The sequence below is a fragment of the Eptatretus burgeri genome, chromosome 14 (assembly GCF_056783735.1).
Source record: "Eptatretus burgeri isolate ZD-2024b chromosome 14, Ebu_testis_v1, whole genome shotgun sequence".
NCBI classification, from domain to species: domain Eukaryota; kingdom Metazoa; phylum Chordata; class Myxini; order Myxiniformes; family Myxinidae; genus Eptatretus; species Eptatretus burgeri.
The window spans coordinates 68,276,071-68,297,434 of NC_140974.1; the positions used below are offsets into that span (position 1 = coordinate 68,276,071).

Below are 21,364 nucleotides of genomic sequence, written 5' to 3' on the forward strand. Positions count from 1 at the left end.
CATCATTGCTTCAGACATTAAATCCTTCCTCTTCTCCAATGGCTTTATTTCCAATCATCAATTTGGGTTCAGACCAGGTCACTCTACCCTGGATATTCTGCTTCTGTTCTCCTAACAAAGGATGGATATTCTCAATGCCAGACATGAAATCAGAGCCATCTCCCTCGACATATCGTGTGCCTTCGATATGGTCTGGCACCCTGCTCTGCTCACCAAACTCTCTTCGGTATCCAAGGACAGCTCCACTCATGGCTCACAGACTTCTCCTGTCGCAGCCAATGTGTGGCCCTTAATTGAGTTCTCTCATCCACTCTTCCTGTCCAGGCTGGAGTTCCTCAAGGCAGCGTTCTGGTCCCGGTTCTTTTTCTGATTTTCATCAATGATCTCTCCGACTCTCTGGAAAATCCTCTTTATCTTTTTGCTGATGACTCCACCCTCTGCCGTTTCCATCTGTCATCCCTCCGATCAGCAAGCAGCAGCTTCTTAACTATCTGCAGATTAGGATAAAATCACAAGCTGGTCCAACACGTGGAACATGTCTTTCAATCCTGACAAATCTCACACTCTCACTATGTCTCTCCGAAAGGACTCACTGGAACCCTCACCCCCCCCCCCCACTCCCCCCATCTACTTTCTCAACAATCCAGTCCTTTCATTCAAGCTTCTGGGTCTCACTCTCTGCCATGATCTTTCCTGAGAAAGCCACATTTCCAACCTGGCCTCCAAAGTCAGTCACCGACTGGGAATCTTCCGTGGTGCAAAGTCCTTCCTTGGCCCACCTGAGCTCCTGACCACATACAAAGCTTTTGTCCGCAACCTGATGGAGTACTGCTCTCCCTTCTGGGCTGCTGCTCCCGTCTCTCACCTTTCTCGGCTTTTAATTTACGCTGTGAAAATCAAGTCATTTAGGATTATTGGTATCTCCCGTGATGAGGATGAGTCTTTGGGTCTCTCACTCTCTCACCGCAGGCAGGTCGAGGGTCTTTCTGTCTTCTGCCGTCTCCTCTCCGGCCTCACCCCCCAAATTTCCGCAGAGTGCTCAAGGTCTACCAGCAACCCACTTCTGGTAAAATTACCAAAATCTAGAATCACTGCTCACCTTCACTTTCATTCCTCTTTTTTCCTGCATATGGAACAAACTCCCACACTCTCTTCAATCACATTCTTCCCTCCAAGTCTTCAAAACAGCTGTTCACCACCATATCTTATCCTCTCGCCCATCCAAAACCACGATCTTTTCTACCCCTGCTAATCCACCTCAAACCCACTTCCTTCAAATTCCCTGCCTTCCTTCTTGAAAGTCCCTGTCGTGTCCATCTTGTTTACCCAATGTACCCCACCCCATCCCTCTCCCTTCCACAGATCTCCTCATGTCTCTGTTCCCCACTCTTTTGTCCTACCCTCTCCCATTCCTCTTGTGTCCTGCTCACCTTGTTGTGCGTTTCTGTGTGTTAGCTCTCATACGAGCCTCAACAGTGTATACAAAAAAAGAAAAATCTGGTTCACAAGTTGGGTGTGTGACGACAAACTTATTATATTTTGGTGAAGATCTGGATCAGAATACAAGTTTTTTTTTAATTGGCTTTGCCCAAAGGAAATGTGAGTCTATTGCAACGTGTGTGTGTGTGTGTGTGTGTGTGTGTGTGTGTGTGTGTGTGTGTGTGTGTGTGTGTGTGTGTGTGTGTGTGTGTGTGTGTGTGTGTGTGTGTGTGTGTGTGTGTGTGTGTGTGTGTGTGTGTCGATGATTGTTATCTACGTAATTGGGATTTCAGAAGGTGGAATTAAGTCCTCCCAGGCCTCGAAGAATCTTTCTCCGTTTCGGTGAAGGATCGTGATGCATGGCCTAAGTTGTGAAGTTGTTTTGTTCCGAGGGCTCTTTTCAGGATTGTCACTGAGCCCCGGACAGCCTCCAACTGTAGTTCATTTGTGGTAATGTGTCCATAGATGGTTTGTAGGATCTTTGTGAGGTTCTTCTTGATCATTCCCATTGCTCCAATTAAACTTGTACAACTTTGGGATCTTAAGATTCCAGGATCTTTCTTGAGGTCTTGATATTTGATCATTTTCTTGATTTCTGCATGGTTTAGACCAAAATCACTGAGTCCTGAAACCTTAATTAACAATGCCTTCTTTTCCTTTTTGTATCCAAGTACTATGTCCGGTCGAAGTGCTTTGTTTTCTATGTTAACACTCAATGGGATTATCCGGTCATACATGAGTGTTATTTCCTTGTTTTCAATTATTGCTTTTGGTTTGTGTTTCCATGAGTTTTGTGGAAATGGAATATTGAAATTTCTATTGATGTGCCAGTGGATTACTCCACATAGCTTGATGTGCCTTTGTGTGTCCAGCTGTTCTGACATGAGTTTTTTTACATCTCAATAGGAGGTGGCTCATTCTCTCTCTCTCTCTCTCTCTCTCTCTCTCTCTCTCTCTCTCTCTCTCTCTCTCTCTCTCTCTCTCTCTCTCTCTCTCTCTCTCTCTCTCTCTCTCTCTCTCTCTCTCTCTCTCTCTCTCTCTCTCTCTCTCTCTCTCTTTCTCTTTCTCTTTCTCTTTCTCTTTCTCTTTCTCTTTCTCTTTCTCTTTCTCTTTCTCTTTCTCTTTCTCTTTCTCTTTCTCTTTCTCTTTCTCTTTCTCTTTCTCTTTCTCTTTCTCTTTCTCTTTCTCTTTCTCTTTCTCTTTCTCTTTCTCTTTCTCTCTCTCTTTCTCTTTCTCTTTCTCTCTCTCTTTCTCTTTCTCTTTCTCTTTCTCTTTCTCTCTCTCTTTCTCTTTCTCTCTCTCTTTCTCTTTCTCTTTCTCTTTCTCTTTCTCTTTCTCTTTCTCTTTCTCTTTCTCTCTTTTGCAGAACCTACATTTGTCTGATTGACTCAGTCCTGCCATTTTTTTTAAGCCATTTGTTTAGTGTCCTTAGTTTTGGGCATTAATAATGATTTGTTCTCCATCCCAAATAAGCTGATCTCTTCTTAACCATTCCACTAATCCCTCTTTGTCTATCCCCACTTTGTCCAACTATATATATGTATATATATATATATATATATATATATATATATATATATATATATATATATATATATATATATATATATATCCCTGCTCTTTTGTCATTCTCCCAGTTGTCACTGTATATCTGTTGGTATTTCAACTTATATTTTCTTTTGTCTTTTTTTGAAATAATCAGGGCTGTATTTGTTGCTGTTTCGGTTTGGTGTGTGACATCTTCTATTCGCACCTGTTTTTGGAAGTTTTTTGCAAGGTGAGTGAGAGATCTCTTTTCCGGTGTGTTGTGTTCACGTTTGTGTACAAATTGTATTATGTAGTCTGTTGAACAATTCACTTACTCTGCTAATCCTACAGTCGTCGCTCTGTGCACTTGATTGAGTTCACTCAGGCCACCACCTCCTTGTTTCCTCAGCAGGTACGTTCTCGGGATGCATTGATTTTTATAGAACAATTTGTCAATAGATTCGGACGAATGCCACTTTCCCAAATGCATTACATTTCACCGTTGAAGCAGGGCCAGGAGATGCATGGCAAGGTGGTTTGCAGACCCACATCTGCAGCAGGTACGGTGATTTTTTGTGGATGAAGAATCCATGAAACGGGTTGAAGGTGAGGTTGTGGAATGTGATTCCTTCTGATGAGTGTTTGTCTTTGCGTGTTCGTTGATCACTCGGACCGAAGCCAAATCAGATAGCAAAGTTGCATTCAGCATCGCCAATTCAGTTTGGCAGGCCATGTTAGCTGCTTTCGTCAAGGTCTTTCACAGATTCTGGTGTTGGAAGCACGTTCCACCAGTTGATCACGTAGCAGCTCAACCCTCAATTTATCTGAACTCACAAACGGCAGACAGTTCACACAAGGCCCCCAACGTATTGATTGATAGTCTCATCAAGCCTCTGATGCAATTTATGGTGTACAGCGACCTCATCGATTTGTGGTATGAAGTGCTTTTCTATAACTGCGACAATAGAATTGAAGATACTACCTGTGGCCGAAAAGTTGTGGAAAAGCCGTTGTTCCTCTGTCCCCAAGCAATGCAAGAGAATAGCATGCTTGCAGATCTCAGGCCAGGCCTCACCAGCAACAGTGGCGTAGATGACAAGGAAGTAGTTCTCAAACATTTTCTTCCAACTCGAGAATGGAATCGCAGGTTTTCCTTCGCAGGGCAGAAACTGAGCGGGTAAGGGAACAGAAGCCCCCATCCTCGTCCCAAATTTTGTTGTGTTTGATATAAATCAGATCGGCATACAGGTGTACAAATAAGCAGGCTTTAGTCAATCATGGCATTATTCTCTCTACTCTTCTTCTTCTCCAAAAACTGTAACTCGATCATCGAACACCCTCATGTGTCAAAAGTGTATATTGCTCTTCTGCGAGCCTCAGCATTGTATACAAAAAATTGTGAGGCACTCAGGGGAAAAAAACAATACACGAGTAATGAACCAGTTTTATGAAAGCACCGCAGGATCGGAACTATTTGTTTTTTAGAAAGAAGGGATTTATTAAAGCAGACAAGATGACACAACGGAACAGACATAGAGACTAGAAACACACTTTCACAATCAATAGACTTACTGTAATAAGGTCCTACAATGAGGTGGTTTTGGGGAGGGGTGCAGCAGTTTGCAGCACCCCTCCCCCCATGTTCCTCCCCCGAAGGATCCTTTTTCAGTCACAGCTCGAGTAAAAGGGATTGATGCATGGCAGAGCTCCGCATGTTTCGCTCTCCCCGAGAGCCCTTTTGACCTCCAGACACGTGCAACCTGCTCACCCACAAACCTTACACACATAATACTCCCTCCCCGGATGCCATTTGTTTGACTTAGACCTACCATACAAGTTACAGTGTTCCTCCCTGCCATGGTCTGCTTACACACACACTGAAACACAAGGGATATTGATTCCTTTATTGTGCACACCCATCTCAACTTACAACCATTTAAACCCCTTCCACTCGGTCCAAGTGCTGGCCTTCATGACCACTCTTGCCCGTCACCCCATACCAATTTCCCCGACTTACCTGCATGTCCCCCACGGAAAGCATGGTGAACTGTGGCAGTGGGAAAAGGTACATTTTGGCGACATAGCTCCATATCAAACTGGGGAGGTTATCCAATTTTGGCAGGGCCTGTTGCAGCCACCCTTGCCTGATCCAAAAGCCAAACAGTCCCAGGGCTCTTGCATACAAATTAAGGACCATTAATCGCAGTGGACTATCTGTGGAAGGTTATCCAGGTCTCTCTTGGCCTTATCTATCATTTTCTCAATTTACCAACACAATGTTCCAGAGGTGTCCAAGTTGGTCATCTGGTGGCAGGACTCACACCCAGTCCGTACGGTTGACCCATGTCCATCAACCAGCCCAGCAGGGCGGGTTGCCACATGTTGGTCTGGCCCGGAGCCACAGGGAGAAACTTCTGAACTGTCTGCTCAGGCAGTCACCTCCTCAGCTGCTCACTGGCCCTTCGGGATGCTACCACAAAGGTGTGGCCCAGCCAAACGAGCCACGAGTTGTCCTCCCAGCCACACCTTTCACAGTTGACAAAGAGTAACCACCTCCGATCCCCAGGGGACTTACCCCCCTCCTGCCCCCACTAGGGTCTTGTGACGTGTGAGCCCGAGATTATAGCTCGGACTGTACCCCGATGGAGTTGACGTTCCCCAAAACACCACCATCAGGCTCCCCGTGGGGCCCAGCCCAAACCAACAACATGGCCACGCTACATGTCCAATGTCTGTCAGACCAGTTCCCTGGCTGCCTGTCACAACCTAATTTACCACGGGGGAAATCTCTGCTGATGCTGGCCACACTAGCCTCCCATGATATCAATTCAGCCTGGGGACCATCCCCCCTCCTCCCCCCCAAAGATGTTCCAAAAATTTCAATATTATGGGTGCTCAATCATGGCTACAGACAATGGCCCCACATCTCTCGGGCCTCCTTCCCCTCCCTGCAGCCGTTGCTGGCTTTGAGCCTCCTCTTCTTCAGTAGCATTCTTCCCATTACCATGAGCAGCGAGCTGCTTGTAACTCACACCACCTTCTGTAAGTTACAACACATTAAAGCAGTTAGCAATCAATTGGGGTTCTTATTGACCTTTTTGTAAGACCTGTTCAATTTCCGCTAAGACGAGTGCAAGGTCTGACAATGACCCCATTTTCTTGTGCCGAATCGGCACTTGTGCCGATTCAACCCCTGAGGAGGTCTATTCGCACACCCCAGGTGCCAATCCGACTCTCACCAGCACCAGGCCATACACCTCAGAGGGCACAACCTTGAACATCTTGGCAGGTGTAGCCACACACACCTCACATGGCACAGGCACACACACCTCACACAGTGCAGGCATGTATACCATGGGCACTCACACATATCACAGGAACTTTCGTGCACACCAGAGGCAGCTCACCAGATGCAGGTGCCAGCACACACACCACACAGAGCAGCATGTACACCACGAGGAGTGCTGAAGTGAATTTTAGAAACTAGGCCTATGTTGACCTTTTTCAAGTCAATCGGATGAAAATTTGCAATTTTACAAATTCTGGTCGAGGTTGAACTTTTGGCCTATGTTGACCTCAAAAATAGTTGGTGGTTGAATTCAGTGACCTGATATTTAAATGCTCTTCAAATTTCAAGTCAATGGAATGGAAGTTGACAATTTTAGAAATTTGGCCTATGTTGACTTTTTGGTCTATGTTGACCTCAAAAATAATAGGTGATTGAATTCATTGGCCTGATATGCATATCTTGTTCAAATTTCAAGTCAATTGAATGAAAGTTGAGGATTTTAGAAAATATCGCCTTTTGGCCTATGTTGACCTATTTGGTTGACCAAATTTTACAAAATTTCAATGCTGGACCGTCGCAGGGTCGGTGACCATAATCTCTGAAAATTTAAGAATCATCGGTTGAGCGGTTTGGGCTGGAGCTAGCAGACAGACAAACAAACGGAAGCGATCAACATGCTTGTTTTTTTGCCAAGTTACAAACAGACCCAAATGTAATACCCTCTCCTTCGGTGAGGGTAATAAATCGAGATATCCTGTTCCCTATAGCGTATGCCTTTTACAAAACTATTTTTATTACCGCCACACTTTTACCAATAAAGTCCAAAGTTAATGGCAAGAAATGTTTGTTTACCAGAAAGATTGACACACACACACACACACACACACACACACACACACACACACACACACACACACACACACACACACACACACACACACACACACACACACACACACACACGAAAGAGACCCTGTTGTCAGGAATGGTGTATTTGAAGTGAGTTTAGTTTATACAGAATCCCTTACAGTATTCACCACCATTCTTCTTAGTAAATACAGCAAGAGTTTAAATATCATGGAATGGAAGAGAAGGGAAAGAGGAGGAAAAAGTGATCTGGAGAGGAGGTTTTGAGGCTTAATATGTGGTATTGGAAGCTCGTGGGTCAACTCGTTGAATATTTGGTTGAACACTTGTCTCAAAGTCACAAAAGCTGCAAGTGAGATTCTTGGCCTTGCTGGCCAAGCAACAAGTTAAAATCCCCATAATCTTGACTGCTGGGCTGTGGTTGAAACGTCACTCATTTGAAAGGTCTATGTTGAGTGTGCTGCGATGGTCAAAAAAATGTAAAAAAAAAAAAAGATTTACAGCATCAGAGCTTCATAAGAAGGCAGTGCAAAAAGAAAACTAATCACAAAGCTTCTGAATTACTCCTAAAACAATGTATTTTAAATATTTACAAAACTTTTAAATCAATTAAAAGTTTGGCCAACATGAAGCTTTGTGCACGTTTTCCTGGTGAACCTTTTGTTTGTTTTTTCAAATAGGGCAAACAAGTTCAACTCACCGATTGGTTGCTTGAGCCTGAGTAACGCAATAAAATAAAATAAAAATCCAAATACAGAGTTTAAATTGACCAAGTAAAATAGCAGGTATAATTACATTGAAAGCACAGCTTGGCTGTTCACTGTTGGGTGCTAAGAAATGGCTTCGAGAAGCTAGTGCCCTGGTGCAAGTGGACGTGCACTGGTTGAGGTTTGCTGGGTGCTCATGGTCTGGTGTTGAGTGCTTGCAGATGAGTGTGGTGTTTCCATCGCCTGGTGTGTTATGTCTGGGGGAGGATGCGGTGTGCCAACAGTTGGGTGTTGGCAATTCTTGTCTTCTGCAAAAAGCTGTTGAATAACATCAAAGAAGTTGGTGAAGGGGCTTCCTATAAACCAAGATGGTGGTAAGGGAAGAGAGAGGTGGACAAACACAAGTTACTTTCAATGTGTATTCGACATTATTAGCTTTTACAACAATAACATGAGCTGAAATCAGCAAACAAGACATTTATTTTGGTCGATACCCTTGAAAGTGGAATTCAACTTTCCTGCGACATCCAGGATACAGTTCCGATAAAGTATTGTCCAATTTGATATTGGTCCAGTGATGTGTTGGATGATCACACAATAGGTCATTCCTGAATCCATAAAAAATAATGTGGTTCTTTGATGTAGGCATGCTGGAATATGTGGATCAGGGAAGAGCAAAAGGACAGTGAACAGTGATAATAGACTCGCATTCAAAAACGGTCTGAAAGTTGGATATGAATACAGCGAGGAGAGATAGTAAAATTAAAACACATCGTCAGTAGTGATCATACGATAATTGTGTGTGTCTTCTTATGCAGTTGATGAATGACGAGACGGAATGAGGTTTAGGCGGCAAAAAATTCATAGTCCCAGGGTTGGGAGGATGGGGGAGAGGATGCTAATTCTTTCGATGTAAATATGTACAATATGGTATAGCGCCGCTCCCAGTGCAGATGGCGTTGCAAATAAAACTAGAACACGCAATTATCCCATCCATAAAGATGGGTTCTTTGCGAGTAAGAAAAAACATGAAATCGGGGTGAGTGAAAAAGGAAGTGAAGAGAAGTGCATGATATAAAGGCATAGAAAGGTCATTCGACGGGCTGTTTGGAAAAGGGGGACAAAAACAATGAGCCATGACTTTAGATGGTTAACTTTCCAGACAGGGAATTAACTTTCAGGAATAACATAATTGGAACAGATTTTCATGGATTGAACCTGGAAAACTTATTCTCAGAGGTATTCCATAACTTTTTGTAGTTCAACAAATATAGCAATGCCAAGGAGTTTCCCCTGGATAACAAGAAGCGAATACTTCGATATTGTGTGGCTGGGGTCAGTAAAAGTTTCGGTTAAGAATGATGAAACAATTTTGCAGTTATAAAATTTAAATGTAGACACGGTGAATTAGCATGCATGATGGGAAGAGTTGTGACGTTGGAGAAATTTCCATTTATAGCCCTCAGATCAAAGGGACGTACGGCCATAAGTGTGACAGAAGACAGGACAGAATCGCCAATAAGTGTGACAGAAGACACAGGACAGAATAGCCAATTATATAACAGCGCGATGTCGCCGCGCTGTAATAATTACAAATATCTTAAAATTCAATTAACATTATACTCCAGTCATTGTTCTTTACAAGGCATTTTCCACGGACATGGTGTGTGAATATATATATATTTATATATATATATATATATATATATATATATATATATATATATATATATATATATATATATATATATTGTTACGGCTGTGGAAATTCACAGACCACCATAAAGGGCCCGCAGGTGAGATATCTCTGTAAGTGCATGTGTAGTTAGCCCCACCCGTTGTATAGAGGGAATTTATGTGATTCATTCAGGCTGCGACGCTTTGAGATAGCCGTTTTTCTGTTCTATCTTTATTTTGAACCAATCACGTCTCAACCGCCATCACACAACAACCACCACGCCAGCCATCATCACCAACTACAACCATGCTCCAACCCCCAGACAATAACAACGCGAACAGCCACGACCTTTACCTTCACAACTCAATCCCGCAAACATCGCATCACCGTCATTCCCAAATGGCACCATAACCATCAAACCACCACCGATAAACCCTCCACCACCCACACCTCTCTCCTTCTACGGCCATTCCCGCATCACCTGTGAACACTGAGCGTCGGGCTGTCTTGGGCTCGTTCAAGATACGCACCGAGCCGCGAGTGCAAATAGCGGCCTTTCCGAGGGAGAATTCGGATCAAGAACGCTACACGCCCACTTCTGATCCGTCCAATTAGCAAGCACGGAGCGGCTTGGCCCCGCCTCCAGGCGCGTCTGTGTGAAATCGATATATGCAAATTCTAGGATCAGGGGAGGTTCACGCCCCCGTTTCCTCCGACCAATGGGCGAGCGTGGCTCTGCCCCCGAGGTCATTCTGATCCGGAAATTTGCATATTGTTTTCTCCTGCCCGCCTATAAAACGGCGAGCGCAAGGCGAATAGTGGCAGAGTGTGGCAGTAGCAGTGTGTGTCGGCAGGGTAGAGTGAGTCGAGTCATCGGTGTGGCAGAGAGTGGAGTCGGGTGGTGAAGGCATCGAGTTGGGTTCTGCAGTCGGCTGAGGAGAGTTGTGGGAAGAGGCCAAGGAGCTCGGGTCCAAGGCGAGAAGGACAGCAGTCGGCGACGAGGTCACGGTGTGAGATCGCTCGTCGCGGGACCCAAGCCAGCCAGCCATTCTCCCTCCCCCAGGGCATCAACAATTCCCCCTTTCCCCCACGCTGAGATAGTGCAACAACGGGGCCCCTTTCCCACCCCACTCCAAACGTCATGCCAACGAAACCCGCCAAGGAGCACGGAGTCGGGGCACAGCCACGCGGCCACATCTACGGCTCATCCGCCAACGCGTCACGAGGACGCGGGTAGGACCCACCCGGTCTCCTGGACCTGGCCGCTCCTTCAGGTCACGCGCGCATATTGGCCTACAGGCCCCTCTGCCCCCTTGTCTATGAGAGTGGCTTCTTTCCTTTGCTTTTGAGTAAATGTGTGTTGGCGCCGTTTGTAAAGTAGAACTGTATAAGTGCTGCCGTGTGTGCGCGTAGTCGGTAGTAACTCTGCGTCGTTGTTTCTTTTGTTTTAACTGCTATTGGTGCATTTTTACTGTTTGGCTGTATATGGTTGCTTTCCGTGTGTCGCGTAATAAATGTGCATTTAATTGTGTGAACTGTTTTCCCGTTTCGCTTCATCTTTTCTTAAATTGACCCTCCATCCTGCTTCACGTAAAGGGTTCGTAGTGGGCTTAATACGCCCGATAAGTAATCGGAACCGTTGAGGCCGACGATAACACCGCACGGTTATCACTGTAGCACGGAACGGACCGCTTAAGCGGCCCGTGTCCAGAGTCGACCTGCGGCGAGGTGCGATCGCCCGGTCGACCATTCGCCAGGTACTTAGGTAGATCGAATTTGGCGAGTGACCCTATCCTGCGTGGGTGGGCAATTGGCACGATCGTGGTGAGGTTAAACCCCCACTCGTGACTAGCTCCCAGCGTTGGTCCGAGAGGGTCACAACTGAATTGTCCATTCCGGTGGGCGAGGCGGCCGCCATTCGAGTCGAGTGGCCGATCGCAAGCCGGCGGGCGCGAATTCGCAACAATATATACATATATTTACTTATACGTACATACATATATATATATATATACACATTTACATATATACACATTTACATATATATATATATATATATATATATATATATATATATATATATACATATACATATATATATATATATACATATACATACAAATATAAATACATATATAAATACATACATACATATATTGTTAAGAATCTGAAAGCCTTGTGCACGCAGACAGACAGCCATCCCCATAGCTTAGTTATTTCGATAAGTATGTGTTTCTAGTTAGAATCCATCCCCTAGTCTAAGGGGAATTAAATGTTCATGCGCTACGGAGTTATTTTGATTGTTAGGATTTTTACATCAACGACAACAACACCTTCGCTCCATCCTGACACCATAACACTCGCGGCATTCTTTGCGTGCTCGCTAGCAAGTGCGCGCATGGGCATAGCCAAACATAGGCATGGCGTCCCTCTAAGCCAATCGGCAAGGAGCGTGCGTCTCACCCGCCCTGATTCCGACTCAGCACCAGCACTATTAGGCATGCGGTCGAAGGCGAGGAGGTGGGCAGAGCCTCCGTCGCTTCGGTTTGAAGCTCCAGCCAATGAGCGGAGGGCAAGCACTACATGCACACCTCAGCCAATGGGGAGGCCACCACAAGTCGCGTGAGGACCCCTCGTCCAATCGGGAGGCCAGTGTTCGGGAAGAGAAGCGCCTCCCTCGAACGAGAAGAGTTAGACGGAACGGTGCGGTGTCCACAGCTTCTGGTCTCGTGTCGCTGCCGAGCTTCTGGTCTCGTGTCGCTGCCGAGCTTCTGGTCTCGTGTCGCTGCCGAGTTTCTGGACTCATATCACTGCTTCGGGACTCGTGTCTGCTGGTCTTCGGGTCTCGTGTCGTCGCTCGTCTGGTCTGCGCGACGCTTCTGGTCTCGTTGCATCTCGACGCCGGTCTGGTTCGCTCATCTCGTCGAAGACCGCACGAGGCGGGAAGGTCCCTTTCGTTTATTTTGGGTGTGCCTCTGTCTGTGGGCCCGTCTTTAAGTAGGAACTGTTAAGTGCTCGTGCTATACATGATTTCATTTCTTTATAGTCGGTTTAACTCTGCTATTGTGTGTTCCCTCCCCACCTATTGTAAATAAATATCCATTTGTTGAATGCATCAGCTCGTTTCTGTGTTTTCCTCATTGGTTTAACACGGTGCGCGTTGGGGAATTGAAGAAGGCCGTTGTGGCCGTAGTTGTGTGCATTCGGACCGACGGGACCTCGGTAACCATCCACTCGGGTTACGCATGGGTCGAGCACGGAAACGACTCATCCCGTTCGAGTTCCGTCGAGGGTGTGAATACTCGGTAGTTCGCCACGTGGGCCTCTAGGTATTTTGAAGTTTGGCAAATAACCCTGTCCCACGTAGTTGATTTATTGACGAATCACGGTCCTGTAAGGGACGCGTACCTTCTGGAGTTTTCCGAAAGGTACGATCTACATTCCAAGTATTTGGTAGAGTCGACCCTACTGCTCCACCTAGCAGTCATGCTCGCAACCGATGCCCGGCTCCACAACAAATTGGTGTCAGTCGTGGAGATACGAACTCCTCTGCCTCCATTAACAAAATTTACAGGTTCGAATCGACAACAAATTGGTAGTCAGGAGTGCGATTCGGCCCTTCGGCCTCCATAGAGAAATTCACGGGATTCGGATCAGGGGTAGGGAGCAAACCCCACTGTGTCCCCCAAATTGCAAGCGAGTGAAATTTTATTCCCAACACGGAAAATGGCGAACCAAGACGAGCTGAAGCAAGTGGGTAGTAGTGCAGGTTTAGTAGAATCTATGGCCCAGGACGAACCCATGGTCCAGGACACCACCGTTCAGGGAGATCTTTCCCAGCAACTGACAGCCCAGCAGCTTATGGAGTTGATGGCAATGCTGAATGAAATGTGGGGTGATATGCGAGCGATTAACGACAGAATGGATGCGAACATGCAAGCGATGGAAAACAAAATGTATGCGAGCGTGCAAAGCATGAAGGGTGAAATGCAGTGTGTGGGGTTGAATCTGCAGGCGGGCATGAAGGGCAAAATGGCGGAACCACATGGCGGACCGACCGAACCGACCAAAGGGAGTGCAAATTGTGTCGTGCCCGCAATGGAAACGGGTGAGGTCGAGGGGACGAGCAACTTCTTTGGTTCAGGTTAATAGATTCTGGAGCTTATCTCATTTCAGCTGTAATGCTTATAAACATGGAGTTTTATTTTTATGGGGATGTAGGGGGGAGGAGGTTTGGGAGACGGTTGGGTGGGGGAGGGGGTTGGGAGGCGGCTGGGGGTGATGGGGTTTGGGGGGAAGGCGCTTTGGGAGGCGGTTGGGGGAGGGTTTGGGAGGAATTTGGCTGGGGGAGGGAGTTTGGGAGACACTTGGGGGGAGGGGGTTTGGGAGATGCTTGGGGAGTGGACGGGGTTTGGGAGAGGGTTGGGAGGAGGGGGTTTGGGAGACGGTTGGGGAGGCGGTTGGGGGGAGGCGGTTGGGGGGAGTTGTGGGGTTGGGTGGGGGAGGGGTTTGGGAAGCGGTTGGGGGGAGGGGTTTCGGAGGAAGTTGGCTGGGGGACAGAGTTTGGGAGATGCTTATTAGCGGGGAGGGGATTTGGGAACGCTTGGGGAGTGGAGGAGGTTTGGGAGGTGGTTGGGGGAAGGGGATTTGGGAGACGCTTGGGGAGTGGAGGGGTTTGGGAGGTGGTTGGGGGGGGTTGGGAGGCGGTTGGGAGGCGGTTGGGGGGAGGGGTTTGGGAGGAAGTTGGCTGGGGAGGGAGTTTGGGAGATGCTTGAGGGGGGGGAGATTTTGGGAGACGCTTTGGGGGAGGGAGTTTAGGAGATGCTTGGGGGAGAGGGGAGGAGGTTTGGGAGGCGGGTTGGGTAGGAGGGGGAGGAGGCGGTTGGGGGGGGAGGAGGTTTGGGAGAGGGTTGGGGGGTAGGAGGTTTGGTAGATGGTTGGGGGGAGGAGGTTTGTGAGGCGGTTGGGGGGAGGGGTTTGGGAGGAGGTTGGGTGGGGAGAGGGTTTGGGAGGGGTTGGGTGGAGGGGGTTTGGGAGGTGGTGGGGAAGGGATTTTGGAGGAGGTATGCGTGAAGTGAAAAATAAGGAAATGCGTGAAGGGAAACGTTTGGTGGAGTGTTCATTACGATTCGTAGTGTCTCATGAAAATGATTCTGCAGAGAATAACAGTGACGATGGAAACAAGATAATGTCTGAAATACATTTTCTACCAGTCATACTAAAAATACCACCCAGAGACAAACACCACCCGGACGTGTCCAGAGTATCAAATAATGTGTGAATATAACTCTCTGGACATTTGTAAACATTCCAGCTGGAATGCGACAAGCTCTGGAATCTCTTGACATGAACCATATTTCAAAATTTTAAATGCGGAATTGACCTCAGCAGCAGTTTCGACCGACTGCTAAAAAAAGTGTTAATTTGTCCAATTCACACATTGTTTGACAGTCAGAAGTACTGCTGAGGTCAATTCTGCAGTTTAAATTTATTTTGAAAGTCAGCTCAGGTTAAGAGATTCCAGAACTTATCACATGTGCGGAAATGAGATACCGCAATAAACACTGGCGTCTCCGGCCGTTTGTAAGTATTGCAATGTATCCACTGATTTGTAGGTATGATGAGGTATTCGATAATATGAGTAAGGAAAGTGAAAAAAAAATTCATGAGCATTTTATTGTTAAGAAACCAATGCGACCTGTTCCAAGTCGAGGCATTGTTGAGCAAGCCAAACAAAATGGTGAATTAAGACCCCAGAAAGCTGACTCAGGAGTTAACCAAGGATGACACCTTGATAAAGCCACTGTTCCATTGTTTCAATCGTTTCCACAAATTTTAACATGCTAAAAATTTTTCGACGTATGCCAGCATATGACTCGCATGTTCCACATACGCTGGCCATAAGTTGTAGGCACATTACGCGATCGTTGACACACGTCGACACACGTTACTTGTAAGTTACTCATAAGTCGAAACACGTCGAGGTAATGTTTAGCGTACCCGAAACTTATTTCTAACCTATGAGTAACGTGCTTTGAACCTATGAGTAACGTACTTTGAACCTATGTGTAACGTATCTCCAACGCACATTGACGTATATAGACGTATTTGACGTCTTCCGGATGACCACAGAACTTACTGAACGTGTTTCTAACTTACAGCTACCGTATAATGGCGTATTGGCAGCATTTGGGGGAATTGCTATATAAAAATGGGCTTCACAGGAGGAAGCCGTCAGTGTTCCAGACTCCATGGTTTTTTTTTTCTTTTATTTTTCTTCGGCATGACGGTGATGTTAACACTTCGATTTGGAGTGCGGTTATAATATAATATAATTAAAAGGCTGCCGCTCAATGATTTAAATCAAAACCGCACTAGAAATCGAAGTGTCAACATCACCGTCATGCCGAAGAAAAGAAAAGAAAAGAAAAGAAAAGAAAACAAAAACCATGGCGTCTGGAACACTGACGGGTTCCTCCTGCGTGAACCCCATTTTTATATACCAATTCCCATAAACACTGCCAATACGCCATTATACGGTAGCTGTAAGTTAGAAACACGTTCAATAAGTTCTGTGGTCGTCTGGAAGACGTCAAATACGTCTACATACGTCAATATGCGTTGGAGATACGTTACTCATAGGTTCAAAGCACGTTACTCATAGGTTCAAAGCACGTTACTCATAGGCTAGAAATAAGTTTTGGGAACGCTAAACATTACCTCGACGTGTTTCGACTTATGAGTAACTTACAAGTAACGTGTGTCAACGATCGGATAACGTGCCTACAACTTATGGCCAGCGTATGCGGAACGTGTGAGTCATACGCTGGCATATGTCAAAAAATTTTGAGCATGCTTAAAATTTGTCGACGTGCTCGGCGTACTACGACATATGCCAGCGTGCTTCAGCGTGCTCTTAACGTATACAAAACTTACCCATAACGTATTCGATGTGTGCCAGCGTATTCGGCAAATTTTTCTTACGTCGGCATACGCTGGCTAAAACGTCAAGGTGTGACAGGGCATGACGGTGATGTTGACACTTCGATGTCTAGTGCGGTTATGATTTGAATCGTCGAGCGGCAACCTTTTAATAGGCTACGCCACGTGATCGTCGGCGATACGCTGCCGCGCGCTATGCATACGTTAGACTATCATTGGGCATAGGTTGTGAACGCCAACAACATGCTAAGCATTCGTTGTTATAAGTTATTTATATGTTATCGAAACGTTCTGTGTACGTTACTAATACGTTATGCATATGTCCAACTCGTTATCAATACACCGAAAACTTTAAAAAAAAAAAACATCAATAGTTCAGCATATGCCAGCGTTTTACATACATTTTGATACGTTGCCATACGCTGGCTAAAACGTCAAGGTGTGACAGCGGCTTAAGGGCTAATTAAATAATGCCGTTAATTATCTTCAAAAGGGATGTTTTAATTAACCCAAACGCCCAATTCTATTTCATGCACTCCCTTGGGGTTCCCTTCGTATGCATGCAAAGTTTGTGTCCACTAGGTTTCATAATGTTGACGTTATGGAGTAGACACACTCATGCTTATTAGTACAATATAGACGAGCAAGTACAACCCATCGCTTTGCTAATGGGAATATTAAGGGGGGGCAGAGGGGAGAGAGAGAGAGAGAGACAGGAAGGGAGGGGAGGGAGAGAAGGGGGAGGGAGGAGGGGGGAAGGAAGGTGGGAGCTAGGAGGTGAGAGCGACACCTCACCACACGTCGCTTTACACTCCGGGAGGTAGGAGATGCGAGGAGGGGGTGGGAGTGAAGAGGATGGGATGGGGGAGCGAGGAGGGGGAAGGGGGGAGGAGAACAGGGTGTTTTGGACTTGTGTTTGGTAGTGGGACTTAAAGGGAGGGGCGGTTCAACTTGCATTTAGGAGGGGAACTTGAGGGGAAGCGGGGGGGGGTGGGTTCTGTCTGCCAGCATTAGTACTGGATTGAACGAAATGGGGTGCATTAAAACAGCACGTTCAAGCGGGATAGCAAAACCACCTGTCACTTTAAAACCACGTTCAAGTGGGATAGCAAAACCACCTGTCACTTTAAAACAGCACATACCATTTTTAAAGAGATTACAACATGGGCTTCTTTTGAGGTAGGTGACTGGAACCACAGTTGCCACCCTGTTTACCCGCTCTGGAACTGGATCTCTCTGAGAGGGGGTCACAAACTGCCCGAAGATGCCCGGAGTGCCAAAGAACGCACGAACTGGAAAAACGATCACCCCTCCAGCGGCTGGATCCACCGCCAAGCCCAACCCCACAGTCCAAACCCCAAAACCTGGTTCAGGCCAACAGACCCTAGAGCCCATCGCACATTAGCTGCAATGCTTATAAACGCCCAGAGATACCAGCGGTTTGTGCCTTTATTTCATTTCAGCACACATTTTACAACCAAAATGTGATAAGCCCCAGAATCTCTCAACCTGAGCCAAATCACAGAATCAAAAATTCAAACCACAGTATCAAACCAAGCAGCAGCTCCGACCACCAAAAAAGTGCCCATCGGCATAATCATTTAGAATATTGACTTCAAAATGAGTGGACCTTTACGTGCTGGCACTTTGGACAAAATTATAAGTTCTCTGCACGATAGGTGCATCAGCGATTTACCCAAACCCCATGAAAGCCAGCACTACCCCCGATTGAAACAATGGAACCAGCTGATATAATTATCAGATTAGCAGACATTCACAAGCTAAATAATATTTAGAAACAAGATAGGGTTCATAATTTTGGGGAAACCTTGATACATTGAAAAAAGTGAACTAAGAAACGATGAATTCTACAGGCGCAAAACGACTTTAAATAACTGTTTCCAAGATAAAGTGAAAATTTCAAGAGGAATTTCCAATTGCAAAAGAATTGTAAAATTAAGGATGAGATGAATGGGTGATTGCGAATCCGATGTCGAGCAATTAAACACCATTCATCCATGTTACAGGGAGCACAGTGATACTTGCATCAATTTCCTTTTGAGGCCTAAAACGTGCTCTTCCATGAGAAAATGGATGGATAGATTTAAAAATCCAGTTAATAACATGAACAAGATCCAACAGGTAAAACCACTCGCAGCATAAATATATTGACGAGTCCGTACTCTTTCCAGAACATTGGTGTTGTCGAAGCAGTTTCACAAGGAACACACAGGATGGTTTGCCATTGCCGTTGCCAGCCAGTAGCCAGGTCAGGAAATTTGCCAACATTCCACCATACCATAGCCTACTCTTCCAAAAGACAGCAAGGGATCTTTAACATCTGCCGGTAAATATTATCAGATGGGACTATATTGGCTTCATGTCCGTGTGAATGATGGCACATTCATTGATAAAACAACTGGTCTGCGAAGCAGACTCGAGTTTATCATCGAGTGTGAAATCAAACCGAGCATTAGAAAGTTCAAAGAAGAGTGTACGCTGCCTTCTGTGCTGTCCAATTAGTCCTTCCAGAATAAAAATCAATTGGAAGTTTATTGTAGAAGTGAACGTTTAAATGTGATTTAGTGATTATGGATTTTCAAACAATCACTTCATAACATTGCCACATCACTCCACAGTGCACTTTCTCAACGAATCATTTTTTAGCTCGCCTGTTCGAAGAACAGAGAGCTATAGCGATACCCCCGGCGTGAGTGTCAGCGTGAGCGTGAGCGTGAAAATGTTAAAGTTTTTGGTGCCAGTTATTTCCTTTCTGATGTTTTTATCTACCACACTATTTTTTACTGATTACAATATACAAATACATATATTGCTTTAAAATTATTTGGATCAGACTTCACTGCAATGCTTTATTAAAAATATTATTAGACTAGTCTTTGAGCGTCAGCGTCAGCGTGAAAATGTTAAAGTTTTGGTGCCAGTTATTTCCTTTCTGATGTTTTTATCTACCACACTATTTTTTACTGATTACAATATACAAATACATATATTGCTTTAAAATTATTTGGATCAGACCACTGCAATGCTTTATAAAAAATATTATTAGACTAGTCTTTTAAAAAAACGCAAAATGATAAATGTAAAAACAGGCGAGCATTGGGTGGCTTTGACACCACTCTGGTTTTCTTTTGTACGGACAAAGAACTACACTTTCTCACACACATTATTTTGGTTATATTCCCACCTTTTTATAGGGTTGGTTAAAAAACATTTTTGGGCTAAATCTTCCCCTCACCCAGCTCCCTCTAAGCTTCCCCATTATCCCACCCAAATTTACCTTTCACCCCCTGTCCCACCCCTCTCACCTCCTCCCCTCCCCCCTTTGCTGCCTCCTCTCAGCTTACCCCCCACCCACCATATCTTCGCTGCCCCTTATCCTGCCTCCTCCCATTCCCCCCCCCAACCATCCCACATACTCTCAGCTGCTATCCAAACTCTGCCTACAGCATATAATGCCAACTCCACACATGTCTTACTGACTTCCTCTACTCTCGAAGCCACATGTGGCACACAACGGAATCTTTTCATCTCCTCTCCCTATCAAGGCTGGAGTGCCCTAAGGCAGTGTTCTCGGCCCAGTACTTTTCCTGATCTTCATCAATGATCTCTCTGACTCTCTGGAAAATCCTCTTTATCTATTTGCTGATGACTCCTCCCTCTGTTGTGCCATCCATCATCCCTCAGACCAGCATACCGAAACTTCTACACTGTCTGCAGATCTGGATAAAATCACAAACTGGTCCAACACGTGGACCATGCCTTTCAATCCGGACAAATCTCACACTCTCACTATGTCTTTCCGAAAGGATCGTATGGCAAACCCACCTGTCACAAACTGAGAAGGTTCGGTCACTCAGTCTCCTGGGTCTCACTATCAGCCATGATCTTTCTTGGGCGAACCACATTTCAGAGTTGGCCTCCAAGACCAGCTGCCAAATGGGCATCATCCGTCGTACAAAGTCCTTTGGCACACCTGAACTCTGATTCACCAGCAAGACCTTCATCCACAACTTGATGGAGTACTGCTCTCCTCTCTGGGCTGGCTCCCCTTGCCTCACATCTTGCTCAGCTTGATGCCATGGACACCAAGGCCTCCTTTAAGATTATTGGAATCACCTGCAATGAAGCTGAGTGTATGGATGGGCCTATCACTTTGCCGTCACAGACAGGTCGGTGGCCTCTCTGTCTTCTACCACCTCCTTCTCTAGTCTTGCACTCTCTGCTCTTTCCGTACTCTGCCCTCCGCCCCCCCCCCACCCCAGGTTTTTGCAGGGCTCACACACACGGTCCACCATCAACCCCCAGAACCTAAATCCAGGATTAAGGATTACTGCTCACCTCCACTCATTTGTTCCTTCTTTCTTCCCACCTGTGGAACCAACTTCGACATCCTCTTCAATCTCACTCTTCCCTCCAAATCTTCAAAACAGCTGTTCACCACCATCTCAGATCGTCCCCCATCCATGCTCATGTTCTTTTCTACCCCTATTAACCGCACCCTCCAAGTCTATCTCCTTCCAAGTTTCCAGTTTTTCCTTCCTGAGAGTTTGCTCCTGTATCCATTGTAGACACACCAGATCTCCTCCCCTCACCCATTATTTGTCCAAGTATCCCTAACAGTTTGTCCTTCAACGCTGCTATTGGCATTTCCCCCTTCTTTTTCTCCTGTTCCTTTTGTCCTGTTGCATCCTGATCCATTCAGTGTTCTTTCTCTTCCACGAGCTTTGACTCTGGACAAAGAAAAAAAAAATCCTTCACAAATCGACTGAGCAGGCCTGACTATTGACAGAAAGTGACACAAATATGGAATACTTTCATGGTGGAGACGATAATCTTCAAATTCATCTCGAGCTT

General features: G+C 45.8%; 1 protein-coding gene across 1 annotated transcript in view; it reads right to left on the reverse strand.

Annotated features, from left to right (window-relative positions):
* Window positions 1-7,179: 7,179 nt before the first annotated feature.
* The window catches only part of LOC147013525 (serine/threonine-protein kinase BRSK2-like), a 102,485-nt gene continuing 88,300 nt past the window's right edge, over window positions 7,180-21,364 (reverse strand). The window contains exon 20 of the mRNA XM_085855389.1: window positions 7,180-8,225. Within this exon, the coding sequence (XP_085711515.1) occupies window positions 8,014-8,225 (212 nt within the window). The 3' untranslated portion in view covers window positions 7,180-8,013. The remainder of the gene's footprint in view (window positions 8,226-21,364) is intronic.